General features: G+C 36.6%; 1 protein-coding gene and 4 non-coding genes across 7 annotated transcripts; all 5 read left to right on the forward strand.

The window, feature by feature from the left end:
• The first annotated feature begins 2460 nt into the window (after positions 1-2460).
• Positions 2461-26293, forward strand: NOP58 (NOP58 ribonucleoprotein). 3 transcript variants are annotated; one of them, XM_019975213.2, is made up of 15 exons: positions 2461-2719; positions 7106-7182; positions 9173-9225; positions 13199-13320; positions 14648-14784; positions 16490-16554; positions 17377-17511; positions 18542-18687; positions 19257-19383; positions 20932-21095; positions 21953-22087; positions 22540-22601; positions 23376-23509; positions 25421-25587; positions 25990-26293. In XM_019975213.2, the coding sequence occupies exons 1-15, from the start codon at positions 2675-2677 to the stop codon at positions 26038-26040; spliced, it is 1620 nt and encodes a 539-aa protein (XP_019830772.1). In that variant the 5' UTR covers positions 2461-2674; the 3' UTR covers positions 26041-26293. The 3 variants fall into 3 exon arrangements, with proteins under 3 accessions (XP_019830772.1, XP_019830783.1, XP_070626381.1); XM_070770280.1 differs by lacking the exon at positions 2461-2719 and adding an exon at positions 9421-9541 and having other exon boundaries at positions 7100-7182; XM_019975224.2 differs by lacking the exon at positions 9173-9225.
• On the forward strand, positions 8455-8543 carry LOC139179225 (small nucleolar RNA SNORD70). The gene has a single exon (XR_011563644.1). It is a non-coding gene; the product is annotated as a small nucleolar RNA SNORD70 (small nucleolar RNA).
• On the forward strand, positions 9315-9401 carry LOC139179223 (small nucleolar RNA SNORD70). The gene has a single exon (XR_011563643.1). It is a non-coding gene; the product is annotated as a small nucleolar RNA SNORD70 (small nucleolar RNA).
• Positions 18741-18826, forward strand: LOC139179279 (small nucleolar RNA SNORD11B). Its single transcript, XR_011563655.1, has one exon. It is a non-coding gene; the product is annotated as a small nucleolar RNA SNORD11B (small nucleolar RNA).
• Positions 19528-19611, forward strand: LOC139179274 (small nucleolar RNA SNORD11). Its single transcript, XR_011563653.1, has one exon. It is a non-coding gene; the product is annotated as a small nucleolar RNA SNORD11 (small nucleolar RNA).
• Positions 26294-27352: the final 1059 nt, after the last annotated feature.

The raw sequence follows: 27352 nt of genomic DNA on the forward strand, positions 1-27352 counted from the left end.
GGTCTGCCTGGGCCCATACTAAGATGTGGTTTAGGATCTGGACCTCAGCTTTACAAGTCAGTTCAGTTCAGTTGCTCAGTCGTGTCTGATTCTTTGCGACCCCATGGACTGCAGCACACCAGGCCTCCCTGTCCATCACCAACTCCCAGAGTTTACTCAAACTCATGTCCATTAAGTCGGTGATACCATCCAACCATCTCATCCTCTGTCGTCCCTTCTCCACCCACCTTCAATCTTTCCCAACATCATGGTCTTTTCAAATGAGTCAGCTCTTCGCATCAGGTGGCCAAAGTATTGGAGTTTCAGCTTCAGCATCAGTCTTTCCAATGAATATTCAGGACTGATCTCCTTTAGGATGGACTGGTTGGATCTCTTTGCAGTCCAAGGGACTCTCAAGAGTCTTCTCCAACACCACACTTCAAAAGCATCATTCTTTGGCACTCAGCTTTCTTTATAGTCCAACTCTCACATCCATACATGACTACTGGAAAAACCATAGCCTTGACTAGACGGACCTTTGTTGGCAAAGTAATGTCTCAGGTTTTTAATATGCTATCTAGGTTGGTCACAGCTTTTCTTCTAAGAAGCAAGCATCTTTTAATTTCAGAAACTCAATTCTGGCCATGTATTCAGAGCTGATTAGTTAGAGGGAATGCTCATTTTGTCCAAGCTCAAAAGAACATGATGCATGGGCAAAACCATATTTTAGCTGGTCAGAGATGAGACTTTCTTAGACTGATTTGTCACCAGAACACAGATCACCTTTGTGTTCTCTGGATAGAGTAGTCTCCAAAGTTTATGTCTCAATGTTCACGAAACCCTAGAATGGACCTAGACAGGAACTCAATTGAAACAGATGCATTTGATTTACATAAGGCTCATGGGTATGATAAGGGAAAAACTTGGGTTGGATTACTTAACTTTTCTGAGAAGGTAAATGATGGTTACAATAAGAGTATCTACTGCCCAAGTTTCTTATGAAGACTATATCATATGACAAGCACTGAAAACCAACAAATATACTAATTGGTACACTGATAAGAATTCTAATTCATTAGGTCATTTGGAGTCACTCCAATATTGGTCCTACTGTTCTGAGAATGTACCAGGCACCCTCCTGCCTTGGTGACTTTGAATATGCTGTTCTGTTTGCCTCTTTTCCTCTATGTGTCTTTATTTATTCAAATGTAATCTTCTTAATGAAGCCTTTCCTGACTATCCTAAAACATCTACTTCTCTCCTGCTTTTCCTCTGTACTATCTATATTATCTACTACACTAGATATTTATGTATTTTCTGTTTCTTCTTACTAGAATGAGCTTTCCTGGTAGCTCAGTTGGTAAAGAATCCGCCTGCGATTCAGGAGACCCTGGTTCGATTCCTGGGTCAGGAAGATCCTCCTAATGAATATTCAGAACTGATCTCCTTTAGGATGGTCTTGTTGGATTTCTTTGCAGTCCAAGGGACTCGCAAGAGTCTTCTCCAACACCACAGTTCAAAAGCATCAATTCTTCGGCGCTCAGCTTTCTTCGTAGTCCAACTCTGACATCCAAACATGACTACTGGAAAACCTTTCAACATGTTGCAACTGAACATTTATAAGCAATCTGCTTACAGGGCCTGGGAAGCGGGGAAGGAAATTTTATTCCTATTGGAAGCCACACTGGTGGAATAAAGGAGGTACCAAGACTGAAAAGACCCAGAAAAGCAAATTATACTAAAATAGCGACATAAAGTCTAAGCATACTAGAGTCCTTGCAGCAAAAATGGGAATGGCCTACATATATTTGAACAACATTTAGGTTATAAAAATCAGTTTGGCCAGATTAGATTACGGTTACGAGCATTTCCAGATAAATTGACAGTCATGGCACTCTGAGGACTTCACATCAAGGCAGGGCGATCGGGGAGTAAAGTCTAGTGGCTAGCATTTCCCAAATTCCAGTTGCTTAAGGCAAACACAGGAGACAGTTCCGCATTTCTCTCAAGGTAAAATACATCATATATGGGAGTTCAAAAATCAGTAATCAGAAGCGAGGTTTTTCGCTTTCAGAGTTCCCTGAGCCTAACAGTGTAAATGGAGAAGGCAATGGCACCCCACTCCAGTACTCGTCTGGAAAATCCCATGGACGGAGGAGCCTAGTAGGCTGCAGTCCATGGGGTCGCGAAGAATCGGACACGACTGGGCGGCTTCAGTTTCACTTTTCACTTTCATGCATTGGGGAAGCAAATGGCAACCCACTCCAGTGTTCTTGCTTGGAGAATCCCAGGGGCGGGGGAGCCTGGTGGGCTGCCGTCTATTGGGTCGCACAGAGACGGACACGACTGAAGCGACTTGGCAGCAGCTAAAGCTCGTTTTATTCGGAAGAAATCTCGCGATTTTTTTGTGAGTCTCTGTGGCGGGAACATACCGGAAGTCAGGGCGCTCTAAGTGGTACGTCATCTGGCGGAAGTGAGGTCATGTCCCAGAGGCCTTAGCGAGGAACTCTCCCGTTCGGGCGTTCTGCTTGTAGTGTGGTGTGGAACGTTTAGGCAACGTGGTTTGCTTCTTTGCGGGAAGGCTGGTCTTTGGCCGGCCACGGCCTTACGGGCCTTTGGGGACCATAGATTTGGTCTTTTTTCACTGGTAGGAGAGCTCGCGGCGAGCCGCGCAGCGCCCTGACCCGTCCTCACCATGCTGGTGCTGTTCGAAACGTCCGTCGGCTACGCCATCTTTAAGGTCGGTGGGAGATTGAGCTCTTGGAGGGGGAAGGCGGATGTTGGGCAGCAGATGAGAGGGAAAGCTGTAGGAGAGGACGACAGTGTTCAGGATTGCGTGGATGTCTTTTCTCTCCCCCTGCTCTGAAAGAAAGGGGAAAACTTTGGGCCTGGGAGGCGCATGTTTCAGTGAACACGTGGCCGCGCTGTTGGGGGCGTCGGGTTCGGTAAAAGGTTTTGGCCCAGTTAGGCGAGCAAGATCCGTGTTAGAATTTTACCGGTTATGATTCCTAGTTTAGATTTTGTTCTGAGAGTTTTGAGGAATGATTGGAAGGTTTTAACAGAAAAATGACCTCATCTAAACTTTGTTAATGAAGTTTCTTTACGCAGAATAGGAGGTAGAACTGACAGGATTGGCTGACGGATTTTAAAGTATGCGAGATTTGCGTTTAAAAAGTTGGGTGTGTGGAGGTAGGGAAGGAAAGAAAAGTTTTAGGGATTTGGGAGCTGGGAGAGGGGAGGATAATAGAATTCCAGTTTGGGCTATGTGAAGCTTTCGCTGTCTGTTAAACTTGGAAATAACAATGGTCCTTTCAAGTTTGAAGCCCAGAGAAAAAATCTGAGCTGGAGGTAACCAATTTAAGTTCGCTGTTTTCATAAGGAAGGTTAACTTTCAGTTCATCAGCAAGGAAATAATTGAACAGTGGGACGTGCATATAGTACAATGCTGTTGAGATGTTAGGAAGAATGAGGTAAATCAGGTGTCACCCACGTGCCTGGCACTCGAGCTCTAGGAATATAGCAAAGGAAAAAAAATGTTCATATGTACGGACAAGGCAAAAGAAGTGCTAGATAAAATATGTGGTATGATTCTAGTTATGAATTTTAAAACTGTGTGGTGTGGGTGCAGAGAGTCTGGAAGGATACATACCAAAATACTTGGGGACGTTTTTCGTTTTATTTTTCCAAGATTCTTTTGACATTTGAAAATATACTTGTGTTTGCATGTTAAAGTAAATGTTTGTTATTTTTAAGAAAACCAATAAGATAATTAACCCAAAGCTGATTTTGCTTATTTTTCCTCTCATTATTGTTGTCTGAGATGGTAATATTAGCAATTTTAAGAGACTAAAGTGCCTTAGAGCCTGTCAACAGCTCTATTAAGCTTTTCCCCAGCTTCCTGCAGTCAGAATCTAAATTCTTAGAGATCTGCACGTGCCCCCAAATTTTCTTAGCCAACATAGTCTATTGTATTTTGAGTCAGTGTCTGTGGATGAATTTGGTCTAAATTGATGTTAATGTGTACTGTCGTGATCTGGATGCTAAGAGGGGAGGGTAACTTTGCACTGTTAGTAGTTGCCTCTAATGGTGGGGCGGAATCGGCTTAGCAATTGTGTGGTTTCTAGATCTGGGTCATAAAGTGTAAAGTCATATGATGAATTGTTGATTTCTGTTAATAAAGAGAACTCTCCATAAAACTAAGTCTTGAGTATTCCATTGCAGTTTTTAATGTTTATGTGCAAGTTTTTTTGTTCAGAATTGTTAAAAAAGTTTTTCTATATTGTAACCCAATATTAGAAATAACTAAAGGCTTGAATATATTGAAATATGCTTCATTTATAAATATTCAGTATTAGTAGCAGTTATTGATTCTGAATAAAATAGACTTCCAGAATATTCTGGATAAGTGATGGTTGCACAATTTTGTGAAAATTCCTAGAAAGTAAATTGTACACCTTAAAGGGGTGAATCTTACTGTATATGAAATATCTGTGTGTAAATATGCAATACAAAGTTGTTAGCTCCCTTTCCTATGATCTTTCAAAATGCTGGAGTATAAAATTATTAATATATTGGTTGCCTAAAATTCATCCTTGAATGAGAATCCTTTAAGAACATTTTTTCAGACTTTTGTTTTTTAAGGAATACATTTTATCCATATATACACAGTGGTTCAAAAAGAATTTAAAACTTTAAAACATTGTTACTCCTTAATGAAGTTATATATAAATGCAGAGACAATACCTAAAAGAATTATTATTTGTAGATCATTGCAAAAACTCAAGCCTTGTTCCTTATGTCTCGTGGCACGCAGAAGACTCAGCATTCTTAAGCCTTACTATCCCAATCCTTCACTATCCCAGATCTTTCCTGGCTGTGCTTCCCAGTGTGGTAGCCAGTAGTTGCATACAGCTGTGTGGGTGCGTGCATATTTAGTCGCTTCAGTCGTGTCCAACTCTCTGCGACCCTGTGGACCATGGCCTGCCAGGCTCCTCTGTCCATGGGATTCTCCAGGCAAGAATACTGAAGTGGGTTGCCATTTCCTTCTTCGATTCAGCTACGTAGCACTTGAAATGTGACTGGTAAAGCTGGGGAGATGGAATTTTTAATTCTGATTCATCAGTCACATTGTACAGTGCTGCTGTGTAGCATAGTGTGGTGTGTTCCTTTATTTTTTGAGAGCTCAAAGTTTTTCTTACGTGAATACCAAAGTTCCTATACAACATGATTACTAAGCAATATATTTTTCCAGCTTTATTGACTATAATTACATACTGTGTAACTCACTTTTGTAAATGTAAATAAAGTACATATAGTGCTTTTTATAGTAAAATAATTAACAGTATAACAGCAGTGCTAAAGATTTTAGTGGTAACAATAGCTAAGCTGTTCATTCCATCTTAATTCAAAATGATAAACTCTAAATGAATTTTGCATACTAATATTTCAGATTTCCTTGTCTGAAAATGAAGGATTAAAAGTTTGAGACAGATGTATAACAGAAAATGTAGCCTTATTTTATTTTTGTTCAGACTTCATGTTTGTTTCAATATGTTGCCCACAAATGGGAACATAACTGTAACCAAGGTTTTGTTTGAAGACCTTTCAGTGGTCATGATTTCATTACATTTCCTTTGGTGCTTTAACTTCGTGAATACTGATAATATCTCTTAAATATGTCAGTTTTTTAATCCAAATATTATTTTCAAATATACTTGCTTTTCAACTAGAAAAAAGGTGAGTTTTACTCATGAGTCATATCCCCTATTTGGTGGTACATATCCTCTCAGCAATCATTGGCCTTTGGGTATGGTTGATCACATTCTGAGTGAACTATTTTCTAAAAACCACAATTATTCTGTGAATTATTTCAAAAAAATAACTTTAATTACAAGTTTCAGTGCTTTCTTGAGATTTGATAAAATGTCTTTGGGTTCTAAAGTTTTCATGACAAAAATAGAACAGTTCATAGCTCGTTATTTTTTAATATGAAAGTGTGGTTTGCATTTACTACTTCATTACTCTGATTCCTGTTTTTCCAGTTCTGTAAATATATTTGATTTGGCTCTGTTGGGGGTTAAATTTAAACAATGCAAATCCTTAAAACCATCTTGCTACTCTGACAGAAAATTTCTTGATGTTTTATCATTAAATATGTATAAGGCTATAACTGGGAAATAAGTCTTACTCTATAAATGTTCTGTGATATTAAGGATTTGATGAAATGTAGTTTAGCAGTAAAGGGTAATTTTTCATTGATCAGCTAACTTTCCATAAAACAACACATGCAAAATATATATATATTTATAATACTGTATTTCACCAAATATAATATGCCATTATTTTACACTGCTGATTAATCTGACCTGCTATCAGTTGTAAGACATCCCAGTTTCAAGGTGTTATATATAAATATGGGGGAACTGCATTTTAGGACTGATACTACCTTAGCTTATATTTGAACAGTTGACTTCTCACCTGCTATTGGTGAGGAAAATAACTTACATTCATTCTTGATTTAAGTGAAACTGTTAGAAGCTCTTGAAGGCATTTTGACAGTACGTCTGTCAACATGCATTTCTTATATGATCGTTTAACTCCACTTTCAGTAATTTGTCCTATAGAAATACATGTATACGTATACAAATACGTAAAGGGTATGTATAAACATCATTTATAAATGATGTTATATTCATACAGTGCAATTCTTGTTAAAACCTAGAATTACGTCCATGATATGTTAAGTGTATAGCATGATTCCCGAAAGTACATGTTAATAAAATGTAGCATAAACAGTCAAAAAGTCTTGAGGAATATATACCTAAATGTTAATGACTATGTTTCATAGGTAAAAGTGCCCCTTTTCCCCCTTACCATGTTAAAATTTCTTACGTCAGAATGTGTCTTAGAACTAATAGTATCTAAGTTTTAGAGAAATCCTTAGTAATTTCATATTAGGGAGATCATAGCAATAAATAACAAATCTTCTGTAGAGAGTAGGTAAATTTTTTATTTTTCTTGATTTGTGAATATGATAGGCTTTGTGAAGGGGTCGAGGGGCTCTCTGAAAATAGAAAGTTTTTAACAAATATCCAACTCAATTTAAATTCCATCCATTTATTTGCAGGTTTTAAATGAAAAGAAGCTTCAAGAAGTTGATAGTTTATGGAAAGAATTTGAAACTCCAGAGAAAGCAAATAAAATGTAAGTCTTCATGAAACTAAGAACTTAACAGTTAACATTTAGAGGTGTTTGTTTTTGTTTTTGCCTTGTTCTGCGAGTTTGTGTGTCCCCCATATTCATATAATATATCCATAACTTTTTGAACTCAGCTTCAGGAGTAACAGTGGTATGAGCCTAATTATTAGATTCTTTATCTGGAACATAGGCTGTCTCAATTAATTTGTGTTAATTGCAGATGAGATTGGAAGCACCCGAAAATCACTATTTTGTAAGATGTTTTAAACTGTAAATTGATTGTGAATTAAGTATAAACTTTAATAATTGTCAAAAGCGTGGGCTGTGGGAATTTCCTGGTAGTTCAGTGGTTAGGACTCAGCACTCACTGCCAAGGACCCAGGTTCAGTCCCTGGTTGGGGAACTAAGATCCCACAAGCCACAAGATGTGGCCAAAAAGGAAGAAAGCATGGACTGCTAATAGATTTAACTTACAGATTCTCTTAGTGATATTCAGGTATTTTTGAACTTAGTGTATTTACTCTTCTTGGCTAATATTTCCTAACTCACCCTGAAGTGGTTAAATAACTAGCTAATAAATCCTAGAAAAACAGACTTGTGTTCCCCAAGGTCTCTGGACAAGAAAATAGAGTATGATAACCTTCATACCCGGATTAAGAAATGAGTGGTGGGGGAGAAAGCTGGCTTTTCCTCAAGGTAGAGTCAAGAAGGCAGTTTCACCACCTGTGAATCACCTTGTAAAATAGCCCATTTGGTGAACGTGGTCCTTAGTAAGGACCTAACTAATCTCTTGATTGTGTCCTTGAATGCCAAAGCATATTTGATAATTTATCTGCTAATGCTAATAAAAACTCACTAGAATCGAAGGAAACTACTTAACCTTGCTAAAGAGTATTGAACCCAAAGAGATGTCATACTAAACTATTACAGAAACATGGTATACTGGAAAACTACTTCAGAGTAATGCATATAACATGATTGCATTTTTGTATGTGTTGTACAGCAATATATGTGTTTATGCAAATATAGAGATATGAATAGATGCCACTTCAGATGAGTGAAATTGGTGGTGAGGTGAGGTGGAATAAGGTGAAATAACTGCTTTCTTCTTAAAAATCTTTGTATTGTTAAGTGTGCATTTGAGGTGCCACTAGGATGCTCCCCGACTAGGTAAGGGAACAGTATTGCTGAAGATAATACTGCTTTAGACTCAGTGGAAGACTGGTTTTGGTTTTCCCTTTTAAAGGGCTATATGGTTTAGTTGTTTGAGTAACCCGATTCATTGTTGTCGATGATGTATTCTTGTTGGACCTGAATTTGCATGATCTAACTCAAATATTCGTCACTACCACTGAGACAACAATGGGTTAACAATGTATTTGTTTCGATATAAAACAGTGTTGCCTTGCACCTAAGTGAATAGAGAGGAGGAGGGGAAGTGAGGTTAGCAAAATTTAGATCTAACAGTGAGTTATTTTTTCATGGCACTTGGACTAGATGGACAAATCAGTGTCATGAGATTCTCAAACTAAGAGGGACCCTTACACCTTTTCTATCCTGTATAGTAAAAGGCATCTGTGTCTAGCTTTAAGCAGCAGAGATTATGTTGAAGCTTCAACATCTTTCCTGTTTAGATACGGTGGCATACTTTTCTGCTGTTCTAAAGGAAAGGAAAGGAAAGTGAAGTTGCTCGGTCGTGTCCGACTCTGCGACCCCGTGCACTGTAGCCTACCAGGCTCCTCTCCAGAGTACTGGAGTGGGTTGCCATTTCCAAAGCCTGTAATACCTGTAATAGTTCCTCTGAATGTTACTAGCCTAGCATTTAGAGAAATTGGTCATTTTATGAAGTGTCTACCTTTGCAGCAATATGCAGTGGCAGGAAAGTTTCTTTTATTGGTGTATGCCTTGGAAGCAGTCCACTACCTCTTCTCCTAAATATATGGCATTTGCAAAATCAGTGTGCCCTCATAACATTTTTTTTTTCCCTTAATTCTAGAGTAAAGCTGAAACATTTTGAGAAATTTCAGGATACAGCAGAGGCATTGGCAGGTAAAATCAAAGACTAGCGCTTTTGTTTTTTAAATACTGGTAATTTGTTATTAAGAAATTGTTTGCTTTAGTTGCCTAAGTTAATCTTATTCAATGTTGTCAATGATGCATTCTTTTTGAAACTGAATTTAAGTGATCTAACTCAAATTCGTCACTACCACTGAGACAACATTGAGTTAGCTTTTTTTACTATAGGGCTGGTTTTTCCCCTACATGTGATGAGAGGTGAGAAGTGGTTAAGTTGATCTCCCTGTGGAAACCCAACAGCGTAATGCTGAAGCACAATTCAGTAAAAGCTATTCTACAAGGGATCAAGGTAATGTCAAGTCCACGGGTCTCTGATTTTTTAAATTCAGTGGTAAAGTTGAGAATAGCTAGGATTTGGAGTTGAAATAGTAAGGCAGCTCTCCAGGTATATACTTTTTTAGAGTTCAAAAAAAAACCCCACAATATTATTAAAAGATTTAAGAAAACTAAAGGGGGGGGGCGCATTGTGGGTTTTTGTTTTTAGAAGCATACATAAGAGTTTACCTAAAAGGGCATGATTTTTTTTTATGATTTAGAAGAATGGGTGATGACTGTTACATCTTTCAACTAGTCCTAGTGATGAGACAGCAGATACAGAGTAGCGTTTACTAAGTAGGCTAGGCAGTAGGCACTTGATTTTCTTTTTGGCTGTGCTGGGTGTTTGTTGCTGCACTGCAGCGAGTAGGGGCTATTCTTTGTTGTGCTTATTTAAGAACAGTCTCTAGGGCACATGGGCTTCAGTAGTTGTGGTAAAGAGACTTAGATGCCGTCGGCACGTAGGATCTTCCCAGACCGGGTATCAAACCTTTGTCCCTTGCATTTGGCAGGAGGATTCTTCACCACTGAACCACCGAGGAAGCCCAGCACTTGGTTTTCTAATGTTCTTTTAATGCTGGGGAAAACAGGAAGATTGAATATAAAACTTATCATGAATTTTTCAGTTGCTTGAATTCTGTACTCAAGTCAGCTAACTACTTGGTGGTATATTTTGAAAATGAAGGATCATAAGGAAGAATATGGCTAACAGTTGAGCCCTAAAATTCATTTGACTGATCCAAATAATTTTTGTTCACCCTACAAGACAAGGGTAATTCCCTTATATAGTGAAAATTAGGAGTCTAATTAAATAATGTTGGCATATCAATGGACTACCCCAACCTTGGCAGAGGGGTAAGCGGAAGGAGGAGTCAACAGTAGGGCCAATTTTTAAAATAGTTCTAGGACTGCATAGATCAATTCATTAAAGCCTCATAGAGCCATAGAGCATAAATATGGTCATTTTGGCCTGAGGAAAATTTTAAAAATGTAAATTAAAAAATTTTTTTTTAAGATAGTTCTCTTCATCACAGTTTTAAAAATAAGTATGGGTAGAATTTTGGTAGTGTCCCAAGTGAAATTGTGTTAGCTATTCTTCAACTCTGGGGAGCATTATTCGTATAGACTGATTTGAATAACTCCTCCTGGAGTTGTAAAGGGCTGTAGCTCTGATCTCAAGTGCCCTTGGTAAGAGGGAGCACCGCACAATTGTGGGATCTTAGTTCCCCAACCAGGGATTGAGAGGTTATCTCATACTGATTCATTTGAGAAGAACCTGATGCTGGGAAAAACTGAGGGCAGGAGGAAAAGGGGATGAGATGGCTGGGTGACATCACCAAATCAATGGACACGGGTTTGGGTAGATTCCTGCATGTTGGTGATGGATAGAGAGGTCTGGTGTGCTGCGCTTCATGGGGTCGCAGAGTCGAACATGACTAAGTGACTGAACTAAACTCATACTGAGCTTTTGGTATTCCTTAAAATAATGTTAATAAATGGAGAAAATGTCATGCTAGATGAGAATTTAAAATCAGTCCCATACTCTCTCAGTCTACATTCCATGAGGGTAAAGGCTATGTTGTTCAGTGTCAAATCCCTAGCACATAAATATTTTTGGGTAAATGAATGAAAGTAGTGAGCTCCGCCAGGAATCTGGTCTTAGAAATTTAAAATGACTTTTCCCATCTATTTTTACCAGAAAGTTGAACTTGATCACCTTATTATTAGAACAATCCTTCCTGGGAATTAACTTTCCACTCCTTGTTAAAAGGCAGTTTTGATATTACAGAACTGAAACTGAGTGATTGTAGGTGTCAGGGTATACATTTAAAACTTGTAGCCTAAGGATGAGTCTGGGGTGTGATGTCAGTTTTATATTGGTCTCAGAAGCTAAAATGTGCTATTTGCATGGCAAGGTTTATTTTTAGTCTTGGTCACACTTTGAAGTTTCATGTCTTACAAACAGCCACAGTAAAATTTGGGGCCAGCCTAAATTTGGATGAAGGGAAAGATGCTGAGCGATGCTGAAGAGTGCCTAATAGAGAAAGGGAAAGATTCACCTTCCCCTTATCCCTGTCACCATCTTTGTATACCATCTACATATACCATATACCATCTACATATACCATATACCATCTACATATTATGAAGAGTGATTAACAGGGTTTTTGATACAGGGAAGATAAATAATCGTGAATGTTAGAATAGGATCTAGAGTAGAAATTTTTTACTTTTAAGAAATCTTAAAGGAGAGCACTAGGTTAGGTTAAAGTGTGAAAGTAAATGATAGGGAAGATTGAGAGCTAGAGGGAGGACATTGAATAAAAATTTTTAATTATAAAAGATTAAACACTTGTAAGGAAAGATTTCAGTTATTAGAGAAATGTAAATTAGAAAGGGGTCAGTGTTTCACAATATGTAAATTGTTAGAACTCAACAGAAGTAGTTTGAATCTTGGCTTATTTGTAAAGACCTCTTTGTGAGGTGTGTGTGACAGCTAGATCCCTTTTGTCCTCGCCTTTCATCTTCCAGATACCAGATGAAATGGATTTGAAATTCAAATGAATGGAAATTTGGTCAGGAGGAAAGAACAAGTACCTGGCTGATTAAGCACAAACTGCCTGACCTTTTAGAAATTGTGACAGACTTTCTGTCAGTCATACTTTAAATTTGGCCAAAACCCAGACAGATACCAGAAGAGATGTGGGTCCAGAGAATCTCAGTACAGGTCTAAGAAAGGAGGATGAGAGTTAAAAGTAGCACATTTAGAGCTTGCCAAAAATGAAAACAGTCTCCAAATCAAATTGGCTGCCCTCAGTAGTAATTCCCCAATCACTGGACATTGATTAGTAGTAGAGGCCTGTTGGCACATTTGGATCAAGGATTGGCAAAGACAAGACCTCCACTCAGGCATGCTTACAATGTGGCAGAACCTTCAAAATGAATAAATTCCTTTTTACCAGTCGTGACAGGATTTTTATGATATTTCACAATCCAGAACATCAGATCAATTGATGCACAGTGGCATGCTGCTGCTGCTGCTGCTAAGTCACCTCAATTGTGTCCGACTCTGTGCGACCCCATAGATGGCAGCCCACCATGCTCCCCCGTCCCTGGGATTCTCAAGGCAAGAACACTGGAGTGGGTTACCATTTCCTTCTCCAGTGCATGAAAGTGAAAAGTGAAAGTGAAGTCACTCAGTCGCGACTGACTCGTGGCGACCCCATGGACTGTAGCCCACCAGGCTCCTCCATCCATGGGATTTTCCAGGCAAGAGTACTGGAGTGGGGTGCCATTGCCTTCTCCAATAGTGACATAGGGGAGTGAATCTATTTGCTATTACAGAACAGATTGTTTCTAACGTATAATTCTGAGCTCACAGGGATTGAGTGATGTACAGGGAAGGAATGCTGGATCTGGTTTAACTCCTGGTTCTCAGTGCAAATGAGGGTGGGAAGATCAGATGAGATTGTGAAGTTTGTAATGTTTATCATTTCATTTCAGAAGTAATGTTAAATTCAGCTTTTGAAGTATGTTGTCTTTTTGGCTTTATTTATAAAATATTTAAATAAGATCATGAACTTTGAAGATAAAGTTTTGAGTTAGCTCTTTTGTTTTTCTTCCTAACAAGCATTCACAGCTCTAATGGAAGGCAAAATCAATAAGCAATTGAAGAAAGTTCTGAAGAAAATAGTTAAAGAAGCCCATGAACCCTTGGCTGTGGCTGATGCTAAACTAGGAGGGGTTATAAAGGTAAAGTTACAGTTTTCTTTAGTCTTCTAATCAGAGCTGACCTTTGTAATGAATGAAAAAGCCTGGCCTTTGTGATGAATTGTGTTTTGTAATTTCTCAGGATTGAATTCTTGATTCCTGCCCCCCCCCCATACTATGTAATAATTGGTTTTCAATGTGGTTGTTAAAACTAAGGATATATAAGTAATACCTCAGATAAAACACTCTATATATCCTGCCATATTTTTGTTTAGGGACTTTTTTCCTTTCAATACAAATGGAATCATATCTTTTTTAGTGTATATGTTTATTAGAACACTTTACTGGAGGTAGAGTTGCTAAAAATTAAACATAAAGTAAGAATGGAAAGAAAGAGTGGATAGGTAGGCCCCAAAACATGAGAAGCAGGACAGTTTAGAAGCCAGTTGTGATGGTTTGATTTTCAGTAGTTACAGTAGGTCTTACAGTGCAAGCACACGAACATACCTCTCATTCTTTTTTCTTATTTTAATTGAAGTATAGTTGATTTATAGTCCCCTCATTCTTGAAATAAGGATTAATTCCTTGTAGGTATTTGAAGGTAGCAAACTGGTGACAAGATTTGAGGGCTTTTTTATTTTTTAAGGTAGAATTGTGAACTTAGTATTTGTTTAGGTAGGTGATTTCTAATACTGTCACGTAATAAAGTTTCTGTATTATCAATCTCATCTTCGTATTTTTCTGTTAAAAACATAAAGCTTTAGCATAAAAAACATACACATAGAAAGGCATATAGGAGGGCACATTGCTGCCTAGTGGGATTATGAGTATCTTTTTCTCCTTTTCAGTTTCTCCATTTGAAAAACTTAAACTGAATATCTCCTGTGTAAATACTAAATATTTGTTTCTTTTAAATGTGATGTAGCATTTACAATTTTGCATGCCTGTCGTTTGCATTTGATGAAATACAACTGTAGATTTGTATGGAGTTAGCAAATACCCTACAAAGTGAAAAAAATGAAGGCTTGCAAGACAGATTCATTCTGTTTGTATGAGGTATATAAAGATTTATGTGTATTTGTACTTACATACATTAGTGCATATTTTGAAAGTACCTCAGGGACCCTGACTGTAGGGAAAGGACCTGAGACCCAGATCTATTTATTGCTTTTGATTCATGTACACAGGCTGCCTTTCTAGAAGCTTATGCCAGTTTTGACCTCCACCAACAGTATGTTCAAGTGGTCTTCCCACACACATACCCAAAACTGCTTTTATGAAACTGAGAAATGTATATGTTTAAATCAATGCTATTTTAATATTTAGGAGAAGTTTTCTTTATTTAATACAGATGTTCTTGTTCATATAGGAAAAACTGAATCTCAGTTGTATCCACAGTCCTGTTGTTAATGAACTTATGAGAGGAATCCGTTCACAGATGGATGGATTAATCCCTGGGGTAGAACCACGTGAAATGACAGCTATGTGTCTTGGGTTGGCACACAGGTGAGATTTACTGGAAGATAGTCATCTTATTTTTACTTAATAATTATATAGCATGTTACAAATACTAATGTAATCCTCAAGAATCTAAAGAGGAACGTAGTTATAGCATCCTCATTTAACAGATGAGGAAATTGATGTATAAAGTCATAATAGCTGGTAAGTGATGAAGCTATTATTTCAACCCAGGCAGTTTGGCTTCATTGTCTGGGCTCTAAACCTCGTGATGGCGTACTCTACCTCTCCAGCGTTAGATGCTGCGATTCTTGGGCTTCCCGCTGCCGGCGCACCCCCCCGCCCCTCCCCGTTTTACATCTTCTAAATCATTTGCTACTCCATCTACTTGGCATCTCCCTGAACTTTCTCATCTGCTAATGATCTTTCTCTTCTGCTTTGTGTGTGTTTGTTGTTTTACTCTGACTTTTATTCAGATTTTTCTTGAGGCAAAGAGAAACATGTTAACCTATCATGTTTAACAAGAGGTCATTAGAACAGGCATTTCTGTGATATATGTCTTCCTGAAAAACATGGCATTCAGTGAAATTTCACTACAGTACTAGGGTTTGTGAAATAAAAAGATTGTGGGTAAAAGACTCAAATCCTATGTAACTTTGTAACCCAAAAGAAATGTTAACAGTTAAAAAGACATGTTGGAACTTCCCTCCACGTTTCACTGCACAGGGGATAGGTTTGATTCCTGGTCAAGAAAGTAAATTCCCACATGCTGCCAAAAGAGAAAAACAAAGTTTATATTAAAGACAATATATATGACAAGTTTATATTAAAGAAATACTAACGACACTTTCTTGGTGGTCCTGTGGCTAAGACTGTGCTCCCAATGCAGGGGCCTTGGTTTGATCCCAGGTGAGAGAACTAAGATCCTACATGCCACAACTAAGACCTAGAGCAGCCAAATAAAAATACTTAAAAAAAAGAGAAATACTACATAAACAAAGGCCTTTGCCTTTGAATAAATAAAATATGAGCATAGATTAATGAAAGAATTAAAGTGAGTTTTATAAATGAGCAAAATGCGCAAGAGTCAGGAAAAACTTTTTAATAAACATTCCTAAGAGAGAACAAATAGCTAAATTGAGTTAGGATCCAAATTAAGATTAATTGGCCTTGTGCACAGTAGTCGCTCTCATCTGAGGCAGTCAGATATCCCTCAGAAGATAGGTGGCAAGTTGGGCTGAGGCTGGGGATGTTGTTTGCACATCAGACAGTGCCCAGAATAGCCCCCACAACAAGTAATCAGGCCTCTGTTAATAGTGCCAGGATTAAGAAAACCCATATGTACGATATTATTGTTCCATGGCTTTCTTTTCTTTGGATGTTTATGAAGAGAAGAAACTGCTGTAGTTTTCTCACTGGTGGCGTAAAACATTAAGAATGCTGCACAAATTGTGTCATATGAACCGGTATGACTTGGACTACATGATATTATCCTATTTGTCATCATAAATGAATTTGTGTTACAGAAACATCAGTTGTAACGAGACAGATGTATTGTTTTCTTTCTAAATGTGTGCTTTGGGATCTTGAATGTTATATTCTTGTTTAGCTGATTTTTCCCATGTAGAAAAAATAATGTAGCTCCAGAAGAGGGGTTTGGGTAAAAGTTTTTTTGTTTTTTTTTTAAGATGTTAATTAAATGCTTTTCTTAGATGCTGTTTTAGTAATTTATATTTTTCTCCCTTCTCCCCAGCTTGTCCCGATACAGGTTGAAATTTAGTGCTGATAAAGTGGACACCATGATTGTTCAGGCAATTTGTGAGTATAGGACATGTGAGGTCTAACCTGTCTCTTCATTGTGGTTTTTTCCTCTTATTAAAATTGTATCTTTTATGATTGTTGAGGAAGAAAAAGACCAGCTAGAAGTTTAGTAAGTAAATTGGGAAATGCAGAATAGAAAATGGGAAAACTAATTATAATTTGACTACTTGGGGATAATAGGAATTACGCTACACTATTAATGTAAGCTGATTGACTAATATTTTTCCATGAAAAATGATAAAACCTTAAGATATGGGTGTGGGGTATTTTTTGCTTTATATATGTAATAAATCATTCAGTGATTTTTGGACATCAAAGTCTCAACAGTTTCCAATTTTAAACATTTCTTTAAATAGCAATTGTATTTCCAGGTGTGTATGCCCCCAAAACTGAAAGGAGTTACTCAGTTACTTATGCAGCTATGTTCATAGCATCGTGATTCAGCTAAAGGTAGAAACAGTCCAGATACCTATTAACAGACGAAGGGATAAACAAAGTGGTATATGCATACAATGGAATATTATTTATCCTTAAAAGTTCTAATACATGGTACAGCATAGATGAATTTTGAAAACACTGTGCTAGGTAAAATAGACTACTTGCAAGAAGACAAATATTGTGTGATTCCCCTTATGAGGTACTTAGAATAGGCAAATTCATAGAGGGAATAAAAGAGATCAGCAGAGGCTGGAGTGGTGAAAATGACTAAATTATTTCATGGGTGCAGAGTTTCTGTTTGGGATGATGGGCTATTTCGTCACAAGTTTTTTAAAAACCCTTTTAAGTTCTTGTTTTCTTTTTCATTTTAATCTACTGCAGCCCTGTTAGATGACTTAGATAAAGAACTAAACAACTACATTATGCGGTGTAGAGAATGGTATGGCTGGCATTTCCCTGAGTTAGGAAAAATTATTTCGGATAATTTGACATACTGCAAGTGTTTACAGAAAGTTGGTGAGTAACTTTATCCTTTAAGGTATTGAAAATAGTGATTTATTTAAATCCTAAAACATGAGTTACTGGTTTTTTAATTCTCTTCCCAGAGTTTTTAGTCTTGTATGTTTGAGGAGTATATCCATATTAACATCAGCTAGATTTCAAAAACAAAATTTGATTTCAGTGGCCTGCACAGTAGAGGACATAGTTCTCTAATTTGGTTTTTCTTGGGCTTCTTTTTAAAAAAAAATTTTGGAGTATAGGTGGCTCAGTGGTAAAGAATCTTGTCTGCCAGTGCAAGAAACACAGGAGACCTGGTTTGAATCCCTGGGCAAGGAAGATACCCTGGAGGAGGAAATGGCAACCCACTCTAGTATTCTTGCTTGGAAAATTCCATGGACAGAGGAGCCTGGCAGGCTACAGTCCATAGGGTCACAAAGGATGTGACTAAGCACACACACTCATTGTGTTACTTTTTACTGTACAGCACAGTGAATCAGTTATATATATATATATATCCACTCTTTAGACTTTTTCCATGTAGGTCATTCCAGAGTATTAAGTAGTTTCCTGTGCTATGTAGCAGGTTCTTATCAGTAACCTGTTTTATATATCATAGTGTGTATATGTCGATCCCAATTTATCTGCTCCCCACTCCCCTCAACTGGCTTCTTAGGGTGAATGTGTCTCACTGAAGTTGCCATTAATAAGGACAACTGTGGGACTGGGAAATTTCCTGAAATACATTAATAGTGATTAATTTTAAAAATAGTATTGCTATCTATACTGTTAATATTAAATTGTATACTATTACTATAATAATAATACTAGTAGAGGAACCTTAGGACTGTTCATAAAATGAATTACTTTAATCTCTAAAATCAAGCCCTTACATGTGTAAAGTTACTTGGTCAAACTTGTTTGCTTTTTGTTTTGTTCAGGCATCCCTTTCATTGGCTTATCTCTACTTTTTCTTTTGACTCTTTGGTGGATTTTATGTAATTTACTGAAGAGTGATTCTCCCTCATCCTCTGCAAACATTCCATAGGCGACAGAAAGAATTATGCCTCAGCTCAACTTTCTGAATTATTGCCAGAGGAGGTTGAAGCAGAAGTGAAAGCGGCTGCAGAGATATCTATGGGAACCGAAGTTTCTGAAGAAGATATTTGCAATATTCTGCACCTTTGCACTCAGGTACACTATGCACATAGGAAAACTCGTGGTGGTGGTACCAGCTCTGTAATTTCTGATGGCAGTGATGATTTTTAAATGTATTGTTCACCTGATAAATAAATATGAAGGTGTTCAGTCACTACCTCATCTGATGCCGTCTTGACTTATATACTTGCAGGGAGAAATATATCCTAAAATGAGGTTAAAGGAGTACTGTCTAGTTGATTTCTATTATTAGCAGTATCTGAATGTTTATAGCCTGTAATTTTTACCCCTCATTTGAAGATAGCTATATGACAATCACAGAGGATGACACAAATGTCTAGCCTTTCGAGTTTTTTTTTTTTTTTTTTTTTACAAATGTTGATTAACATTTTTAAGCAGTGTATTAGGTTTACATATATTGTCTAATTTTTAAATATTAAAATTTCACAACAGCCTTTTTATAGAAAACTGAGATAAGGAATGGTTAATTTTCCTGGGAAACTGCTCTGTGATAATTTGGGGCTCTGATGTTTTAGACATGTGAATTTTATACTGCTTTTATTCTTAAACTATTTATGACTTACTCATTTTGTTTCTTAAACTAGGTGATTGAAATCTCTGAATATAGAACCCAGCTTTATGAATATCTGCAAAATCGAATGATGGCCATTGCACCCAATGTTACAGTCATGGTTGGGGAATTAGTTGGAGCACGGCTTATTGCTCATGCAGGTGATGATTTTAATATAATTTGTAAACATGGGTATTGAGAGTTGTTTTCTAGGTAGGATCTTATTTTCTTTTAAACTGGAGTTTAAAAATAAATCTGGGTAATAAGTAGAAGTGAATGGTGTATGTGCGAGGACTAAGGACCAAGTGTTCGATGATGATTTTTATTTGTATGCCTGATTTCCTTTCGGATAGTGAAGGCATCTTTAGTCACTACCTCTTCTGAGACACTTGTGGTCCATTGTCAGAAGTTTGTTTTGGTTAATTAGAGAATTGGATGAATACAGGAGGATGAAATCAGGTTTACCTCATTTTACTGTGCTTCACAGATAACTGTTTTTTAAATTCATAGTTTGTGTTAGCCCTGTGTAGAACAAGTCCATTGGCATCATTTTTCCAACACGACTTGCTCACTTCATGACTCTGCCGTATTTTGGTGATTCCCACAATATTTCTAACTTTTCCATTCTTAGATTTGTAATGTTGGTCTTTGGTCAGTGATCTTTGATGTTACTACTACAACTTGCTGAAGGTTCAGATGATGTTTAACATGTTTTTAACAGTAAAGCATTTTTAAATTGAGGTATGTACATTGTTTTTCCAGACAGTGCTATTTCATACTGAGTAGAGTACCCATAACATACAGCTTCAATATGCACTGGGAAACAAAAATTCGTTTACTTCATTTATTGCAACACTTGCTTTATCGTGGTGATCTGGAACAAAATCCACTATATCTCGAGTGTGCCTGTATATACCATTGATAGAGAATTTATTTACATCAAAGTGTTTAAACTAGAGTACTTCTTTTACCTGCATCATTAATCAGAAAAATAGGACATTCACATCTCCTCAGCTTCTAGGTTGCTCATCTGGGCTGGTTTTTATGTCTACATCTGAAATTTCATAGATGTAGCTAAATGAGTAGCAGGAAGAGATGCAGGGATTAATAGAAATATACGTTTCTTGAATTTTAAACATGTATCTAGTGGTTGAGCGACTATTAATATTGATATTCTCTGACAGAAAATCTGTGCAGCATATCTGGCAAAGCAACAGCTTTTGATGCCTGATTATTGATTGTGTTTATATCTCCTCAGCATGAATTTATCACATCGTTTTACTGAGATGCCTTAATAATGAGTTTTTCATTTACCTATTATTTTAATATTTAAAGGAGTAGAATATTTCATGTCTAAAATAAGTCTCAGAAAAATAAGGGCTATATCGGATGATGTCTGTGAATACATAAACTTTGAACTCTTCCATGGTATGCTACTGAAATGTGAGGTAGTGATACCATCTCTTCAGGCAGATAGGTATGATTAAACAGATAAGCTTCAGTTTGCCATAGACATTCATCACAGACCTCTGCTTGTGGTGCTAATGGATAAATCACAAATGCTGAAGTATCAGGAATTTGGGCTAATTCCAAACTATAAAATCCTATATTATATCTGATTTTTATATACTCTTTGGCTATAATACTTAGACTCTAGGTCTTTTGTATTTGGAAGAACTTTCCTCAAAGTTACTACTTTTATTTTGAAGGTTCTCTTTTGAATTTGGCCAAACATGCAGCTTCTACAGTTCAGATTCTTGGAGCAGAAAAGGCACTCTTCAGAGCCCTCAAGTCTAGACGAGATACCCCTAAGTATGGTCTCATTTATCATGCTTCACTTGTCGGCCAGACGAGCCCCAAACACAAAGGAAAGGTGAGTTACAATTTTCCTGGCGCAGGCCTTTTTTTCCTCCAAATGATTTTGATCTTATTCTATAGTGGTCAATAAATCTTTGTTGTTTCTTTTTCATCAAATAGAGAATTGTGAATTCTTTAAACTCTAGTGTACACTGAAAGAAAAGGTTAGAAGATAAAGTGTTTGCTGTTTTAGTACTTTTCCAGATTCCCATTCATTGGTGGGCGGGGGTAGGGTGTGGCCCATCAGAAGTTTTCTGTGTGGCAGGAAATCAATTTAACATCAACATTCATGACCCGTTTTAAAATGATGTCACATACACTGTGCTAAACACTGGATAGGCCTTTGGTGGATGCTTTTAATAGCCCTATAAGTTGTTAGTGTCTGTTTTACAGAGGAGGAATCTGACGCTTAAAAGTACTTTCAAGCTTTTATACATACCTAGTTTAACAGAAATTTTATAAAATTTAGAGTAGAGTGATGAAAGAAATAAAATGAAAATTCAGTAAAATGAAATGTTATTTAGCTTAAAAGGGGGCAATACTTAACTGTGGATGACCTCATAATGTAGGTCTAATATCACATAGTAAAAACGAAAAGATGAGAAAATGGCTTGAGCTAGTTTTAGACATGAACTACTGGCAAGATCTTTTCAGTTAGCCATCACATGGTGGCAGAGGTTCTAATAGGAGGTGAACGGCTTAAATATGGTTTACAATAAATAGATGTGTAATTCCTGACTTGTAAAAAATCCTAGAGTGACTCGTAAAGTCAATGATTGAGCTGTAGTGTTTTCATGAATAAACTGAGTGATTTTTTTTACATCTCAACTTGGAGTATAGTTTGAATGTATCTGACTTCAAGTTCTTTGTTAGATTTCTCGGATGCTGGCAGCCAAGACTGTTTTGGCTATCCGGTATGATGCTTTTGGTGAGGATTCCAGTTCTGCAATGGGAGTTGAGAACAGAGCGAAACTAGAAGCCAGGTTGAGAACGTTGGAAGATAGAGGGGTAAGAATCATGTCCTGCACATTGTAGAAATGTTACCTATCAAAAATTAATAAACTGTAGCTTATGTACATTTTCATTTTACCTGCTAGTCAGTTTTACTTTATGATATTTTATTATGTCTAATATTAATACATTCTATTTCTGCTTACTGTTAAAAGAGTTTCCCTAGTATGTGACTGTGGTCTAGTGGTTAATTAAGATCGACCTGGCAGTGCAGGGGACATGGATTTGATCCCTGGTCCGGGACAATCCACATGCCGTGAGATAAATCTCACGGCAGAGCCACAACAAAAGAAGCCACTGCAATGAGTAGCCCACACTGCAGCTGGACAGTAGCCTATATGTAGCAACAAAGACCCAGAGCAGCCAAAAAAATAAATTATTGACATACTAATGTATATATTATAAAGAGATTATCCCTTATAAAACATTAATAATTTTTATTTTCTTAGATAAGGAAAATAAGTGGGACAGGAAAAGCGTTAGCAAAAGCAGAAAAATATGAACATAAAAGGTAAGTTGAGTGCATTTGGGGGAAGCATGTATGAATAATTTTTGCTTAAAAAGAGTCAGAAGACAAAAGTCTCAAAGCAGCTAAGAAGCATAAGTATTCAGACCTCACTATGAAATTATAAAAAAAGATATTTGTTGGGAGAAGTGTTTTTGTTCTTATTTAAAATGTTCAATACTGATGAAGTAGGTGGTGGTGATGCAAATAGAACATGGGTAACAATTTGAAAACTGTGTCAAGAGCCTTAATTATTTCTTTCTACCTTGTTAGAACAAAAGCAGGTATCTTGGTTTTAGGGAATCTTTATCTATATGGATCCCTTCTTATTCCTCTGCCTCTTGTAATCTTGTGAATGGAGTATTATTCTGTATTAAACTTGATTCAGGGCTTTTTTTTTGTTTTCAGTGAATTGCCCAGTGTCCTAAAACTTGACTTGGTTCAGTTTTTACTTTCTAGTATAATCATTTGGTTTAAAGAGATTTCTTACATTTTTCTTTTTTAATTGAATATTTCTTCTGTGCTGTAGTTACTACATTGATTACTAAATCAGAATTCATTTAGTTCACTTCTCGTGAAATGTGACTGACCTCCCTAGAAAATAGGTAGACATCTCTTTACCTTTTGGAGACTTAACTTACATAAACTTCCCTGAAGTCACTAAAATGAAAGTGTGGTATGCTCATGTATTACCTAATGACTGTTTCCTTTAAATCTCTTTAGAATTAATTTGATTATAAGCATTTGTAAAGATTTTCTAAGATTCTGTGGCTCTTTCAGTGAAGTGAAGACTTACGATCCTTCTGGTGACTCCACATTACCAACCTATTCTAAAAAACGCAAGATTGAACAAGTAGACAAAGAGGATGAAGTTATTGAAAAGAAGGCCAAAAAGGCCAAGGTTAAAATTAAAGGTTAGTTTGAATTTTGTTAATGTCATTTCTATTCCTGTTGCATAAGAAGTACAGAATTCTGTGTGACTCAGGGAACTCAAACTGGGCTCTGTAACAACCTAGAGGGGCAGGACGTGGGAGGGGTATATGCACACTTATGGCTAGTTCATGTTGATGTGTGTCAGAAATCAAACCAATATTGTAAAGCAATTATCCTTCGATTAAAAATATATAAAGAAAAATGGGGAAAGTGCATACCATAGAACTTGATTATGAAACCACCATATTGGAAGCTAATTCTAATAACCATCTTCTCTAGGGAGTTAGAATATTGTTAAATTTATCATATATCATAAGAGAAATGGGAAAAGCATCTCTGTGAATATATAGGATTATATTAAGTGTATCAAAACTTGAATTTCTAACGTGAACTATTTTGAGAGTCAGCTTAACAGAGAAGAAAACAAGGTATGTGGTTTCTAAATTAGTAGCTGAAATATTTTTGTTGAGCATAGAATTGATGCAGCAGTACTTCATTGTTTGTGTTACATGAAAAGAACTAGAGTAATAACTGGATAGCCTACCATCAGAATAATAGTTAATAAGTGCTCCCCAGTGAACTAGGCTCACTTAAGTTGATAAGTAAATTCCCCCAATTATTAGCTGCACTTGTGTTGAATGCTTAGTTTTAAAGCAATTACCAATTTAACTTTTAGTTTCTAAATAGCTTAGGGGTCAAAAAGCACTATCAGCAAATGTGGACTTCTGCTCTGCACTGAGTGAAGAAAACATAAGCAAGTTATTTAACTCCTATGTTTCATTTTCCTTACTCAACAAAAAGAACTGTAAGCCCATTAGTAGATTTGAATCTTGACTTGTAATATTTATTAAGCGTTTCAAACTTAACCTTCCTGGATCTTTGCCACTCCCAATCCATTTCTACATGATATTCTCTGTTTTATAAATGGGAATCCTGGTTGCTTTGGCCTTTAACATTGACTTGTGTTATAACCCAAGTGTATTCTGGTAGCACATCCTCTTAATTCTACTTGGAAAGTATTTCTAGCACCTAACCATTTATCATACCCATCACTGCCATTCTTAGCTGCAATGGCACTCCCATTGCCTTCTCATCTAATTCTATTCCTTTGGTCACTCTGCTCCAGCCACACTAGCTGCCTTGCTATTCCATGAACCTGCCAACTTCCCTTCTCTCCTAAAATAATCTTAGTATTTGGTCTTCTCTTAATGTGGGATATTTTCCCTCAATATAGGTGAATCATTTACTTTTTTTAGGTATTTGCCTAGCTATCCTGTATAAAATGTCCATAGGAATTGCCTTCATTTGTGCTCCTTTCTTTGTTTGCTTTTATCCGTTAGACTGTTTACTACATAAAATATTTTATGGTGTACCTTTTTTCTCTTTTTTGGTCTATTTCCTAGTAAAATAAAGGGTTTGTAAGGGCAAGAATTTTTGTCTGTGCTATTCCTTGCTGTATCTCCAGTTGTCTAGAACAAGCCCTAGCATATAGTAGGTACTAAATAACTGCTTGGTCAGTGAATTTCTAATGATAGCTACCCATTATGAGTCCTTATTTTAATGTGCTAAGCATTTATGCTAAGCATTTTGCATAAATTTTCATGTATTAAATCATCAAACCCTAGAAACAGTCAAAGGAGATAGACATTACTAAATTTTAAAAAGAATGAGGAGGTTGGGTGTACAGAGGTATTAAATTGCTTACTATCATTTATTGTTAGTACTACTATACTAGGTAAATATTTGAAGGACATTTACCGCTATAAAATTATATGTAACAAACATTGGAGAGTTGACTACAATGTTGGGAAAAAACATTGTCAGAGGGGTTTGAAGGGAGAGGAGCCTGATACTGATACAATGTTAATTGTAGTATTTTTATACTTGTTCAGTTGAAGAAGAAGTAGTAGAAGATGTAGAAGACACAGAAGAAGAAGGAGTACAAGTTGTAGAAGAACAGGAAACATCTGTGAAGAAGAAGAAGAAAAAGGACAAGAAGAAACACGTTAAGGAAGAACCACTTTCTGAAGAAGAGCCATGCACCAGCACAGCAGTTGCTGTATGTTTGCTTTTAATTATTAGTATTTTATTGACATGGGCAGAGTTTCCATATTTTATTCTACTCTGTATGTTAGAAATGAACAGGTAGTTTTTTAAAAACCGTTTTTAAAAGTGGTTTCATTAAAGAGAAACAATTAAAAAACTCACTGTTGTGTTTGGAACCCCCATGTTATAAAAAGCCGCTTCCCAAACCTAGAATCTTGTTACAAAATGGGTTTGGTCTGAAATGGAAGAGAATATCATTTGCTACAAATCACGGAGGTGATTTTTGGATTTTAGTCTTTCTTCCAGGCTTGTTTTCAAGGGAAATAAAATAGACTGCTTTTTATAAAGAAAAGTTATTTTTAGTCACTTGTACATTTCCAGCTCTTTCAAAAGCCTTCTTGTTGATTATTTTCAGAGTCCAGAGAAAAAGAAGAAAAAGAAAAAAAAGAAAGTCAATGAGGACTAATAGAAGGAACCATTCTTTCAAAGAGTTCATAATTGAATCACCTGGATACATCATGCTTATGATTCAGTCAGAAATATACCCAAGATACTCTGTAAAATAATTGATGGGAGGTTGGATGAGAAAGAAAGATTAATCATTAATAGCATTTCATACCTATTTGTGTCTTGACATACTTCAACTATGTTAATTTTATTATGTCATCATTTCTTAGGATATTTGTTATACAAATAAAAATATTTTCTTTGTATTTTGACAGTTCTGTGATTTCTCTACTTTAGGTCGAGAATTTGGGGTTCTTTATGTTATGTAGCATTTGATAATTAGTATTTTGATAATTATACCTGAAAAGTGAGAGTTGTGAACCATTAATCTGAAATTTAGCCTTTCGGAAGGCAATAATTAGATGGACCAGTTTAAGAATCCCACTTAATGTGTTTCTCTTGCCTTTTTGGACCCTCTTCTATTTTTCTCCTACCTTTCTGTTTTTGTCATATAAGTAAAGCTATCTTTTGTGTTCAAAGCTTTAAAATTAGGTGAACAAACTTTCCTTCTGTCTCTTTAGGAAGAAAAAAACTGTCCCTAACTTAGTTTGCATTTCTAGAATGTGGAAGAAAATCATTATTAATCTAGACCCTGATTTGTTTTTAAAGTAATCTAAAGTGATGTTTTAAAAAAACAATACAAAATGATTTTATAGTGAAGAATGAGGGTGTATAAAGGAAAAACAAGAGAAAAAAAAAAATGTCAGTAGGAGTGAAGTATAAACCAGGACATAGAACACCAAAGATGCTGCTACTACTGAGCCCGCGTGCTGCAACCACTGAAGACCTTGCGCCTAGAGCCCGTGCGCCACAAGAGAAGCGACTGCGCTGAGAAGACAGTGTACTGCAACTGGAAGAAGCCCACACACAGCATCAAAGACCCAGCACAACCAAAAAAGAGAAATCTTTGTTTCACAAGACAATATTTAATAAGTGAGTGTCAGCCTTATAGTCATGACAGCTACAAGTTTCATGGGCTTTTGTTTTGCATCTTTGTGTATGCCAGAAGCATGGTGCTAATAAGTAGCCCAGTTTTATAAAAGGGTTCAACATTGAAGAAGCTATATTGATGGTAAGCTTTTCATTTCAAGTGGAAATCAAAACATTGAGCAACTCAGTAGCTCTTTAGTTCCTCATTTGCAAATCAGAGGTAATGGTCAACGTTACTCCTAACAATGGTTTGTAGGAAATGAAATTATATAAATTTTCAGAGATGAAAATGAATTTCTCATATAGATATTTTAATTGAAATAAATGCTACATGAAGTACA

The sequence above is a fragment of the Bos indicus genome, chromosome 2 (genome assembly GCF_029378745.1).
Source record: "Bos indicus isolate NIAB-ARS_2022 breed Sahiwal x Tharparkar chromosome 2, NIAB-ARS_B.indTharparkar_mat_pri_1.0, whole genome shotgun sequence".
In the NCBI taxonomy this organism is placed as follows: Eukaryota; Metazoa; Chordata; class Mammalia; order Artiodactyla; family Bovidae; genus Bos; species Bos indicus.

Bases quoted from the DNA above. Each gene is read 5' to 3' on its own strand.
- NOP58 (XM_019975213.2), top strand. From the start codon at position 2,675: ATGCTGGTGCTGTTCGAAACGTCCGTCGGCTACGCCATCTTTAAG. The intron at 9,226-13,198 runs GTAAAATCAAAG...CTTCCTAACAAG, and splicing joins TACAGCAGAGGCATTGGCAG to CATTCACAGCTCTAATGGAA. The intron at 17,512-18,541 runs GTGAGTAACTTT...AACATTCCATAG, and splicing joins CAAGTGTTTACAGAAAGTTG to GCGACAGAAAGAATTATGCC.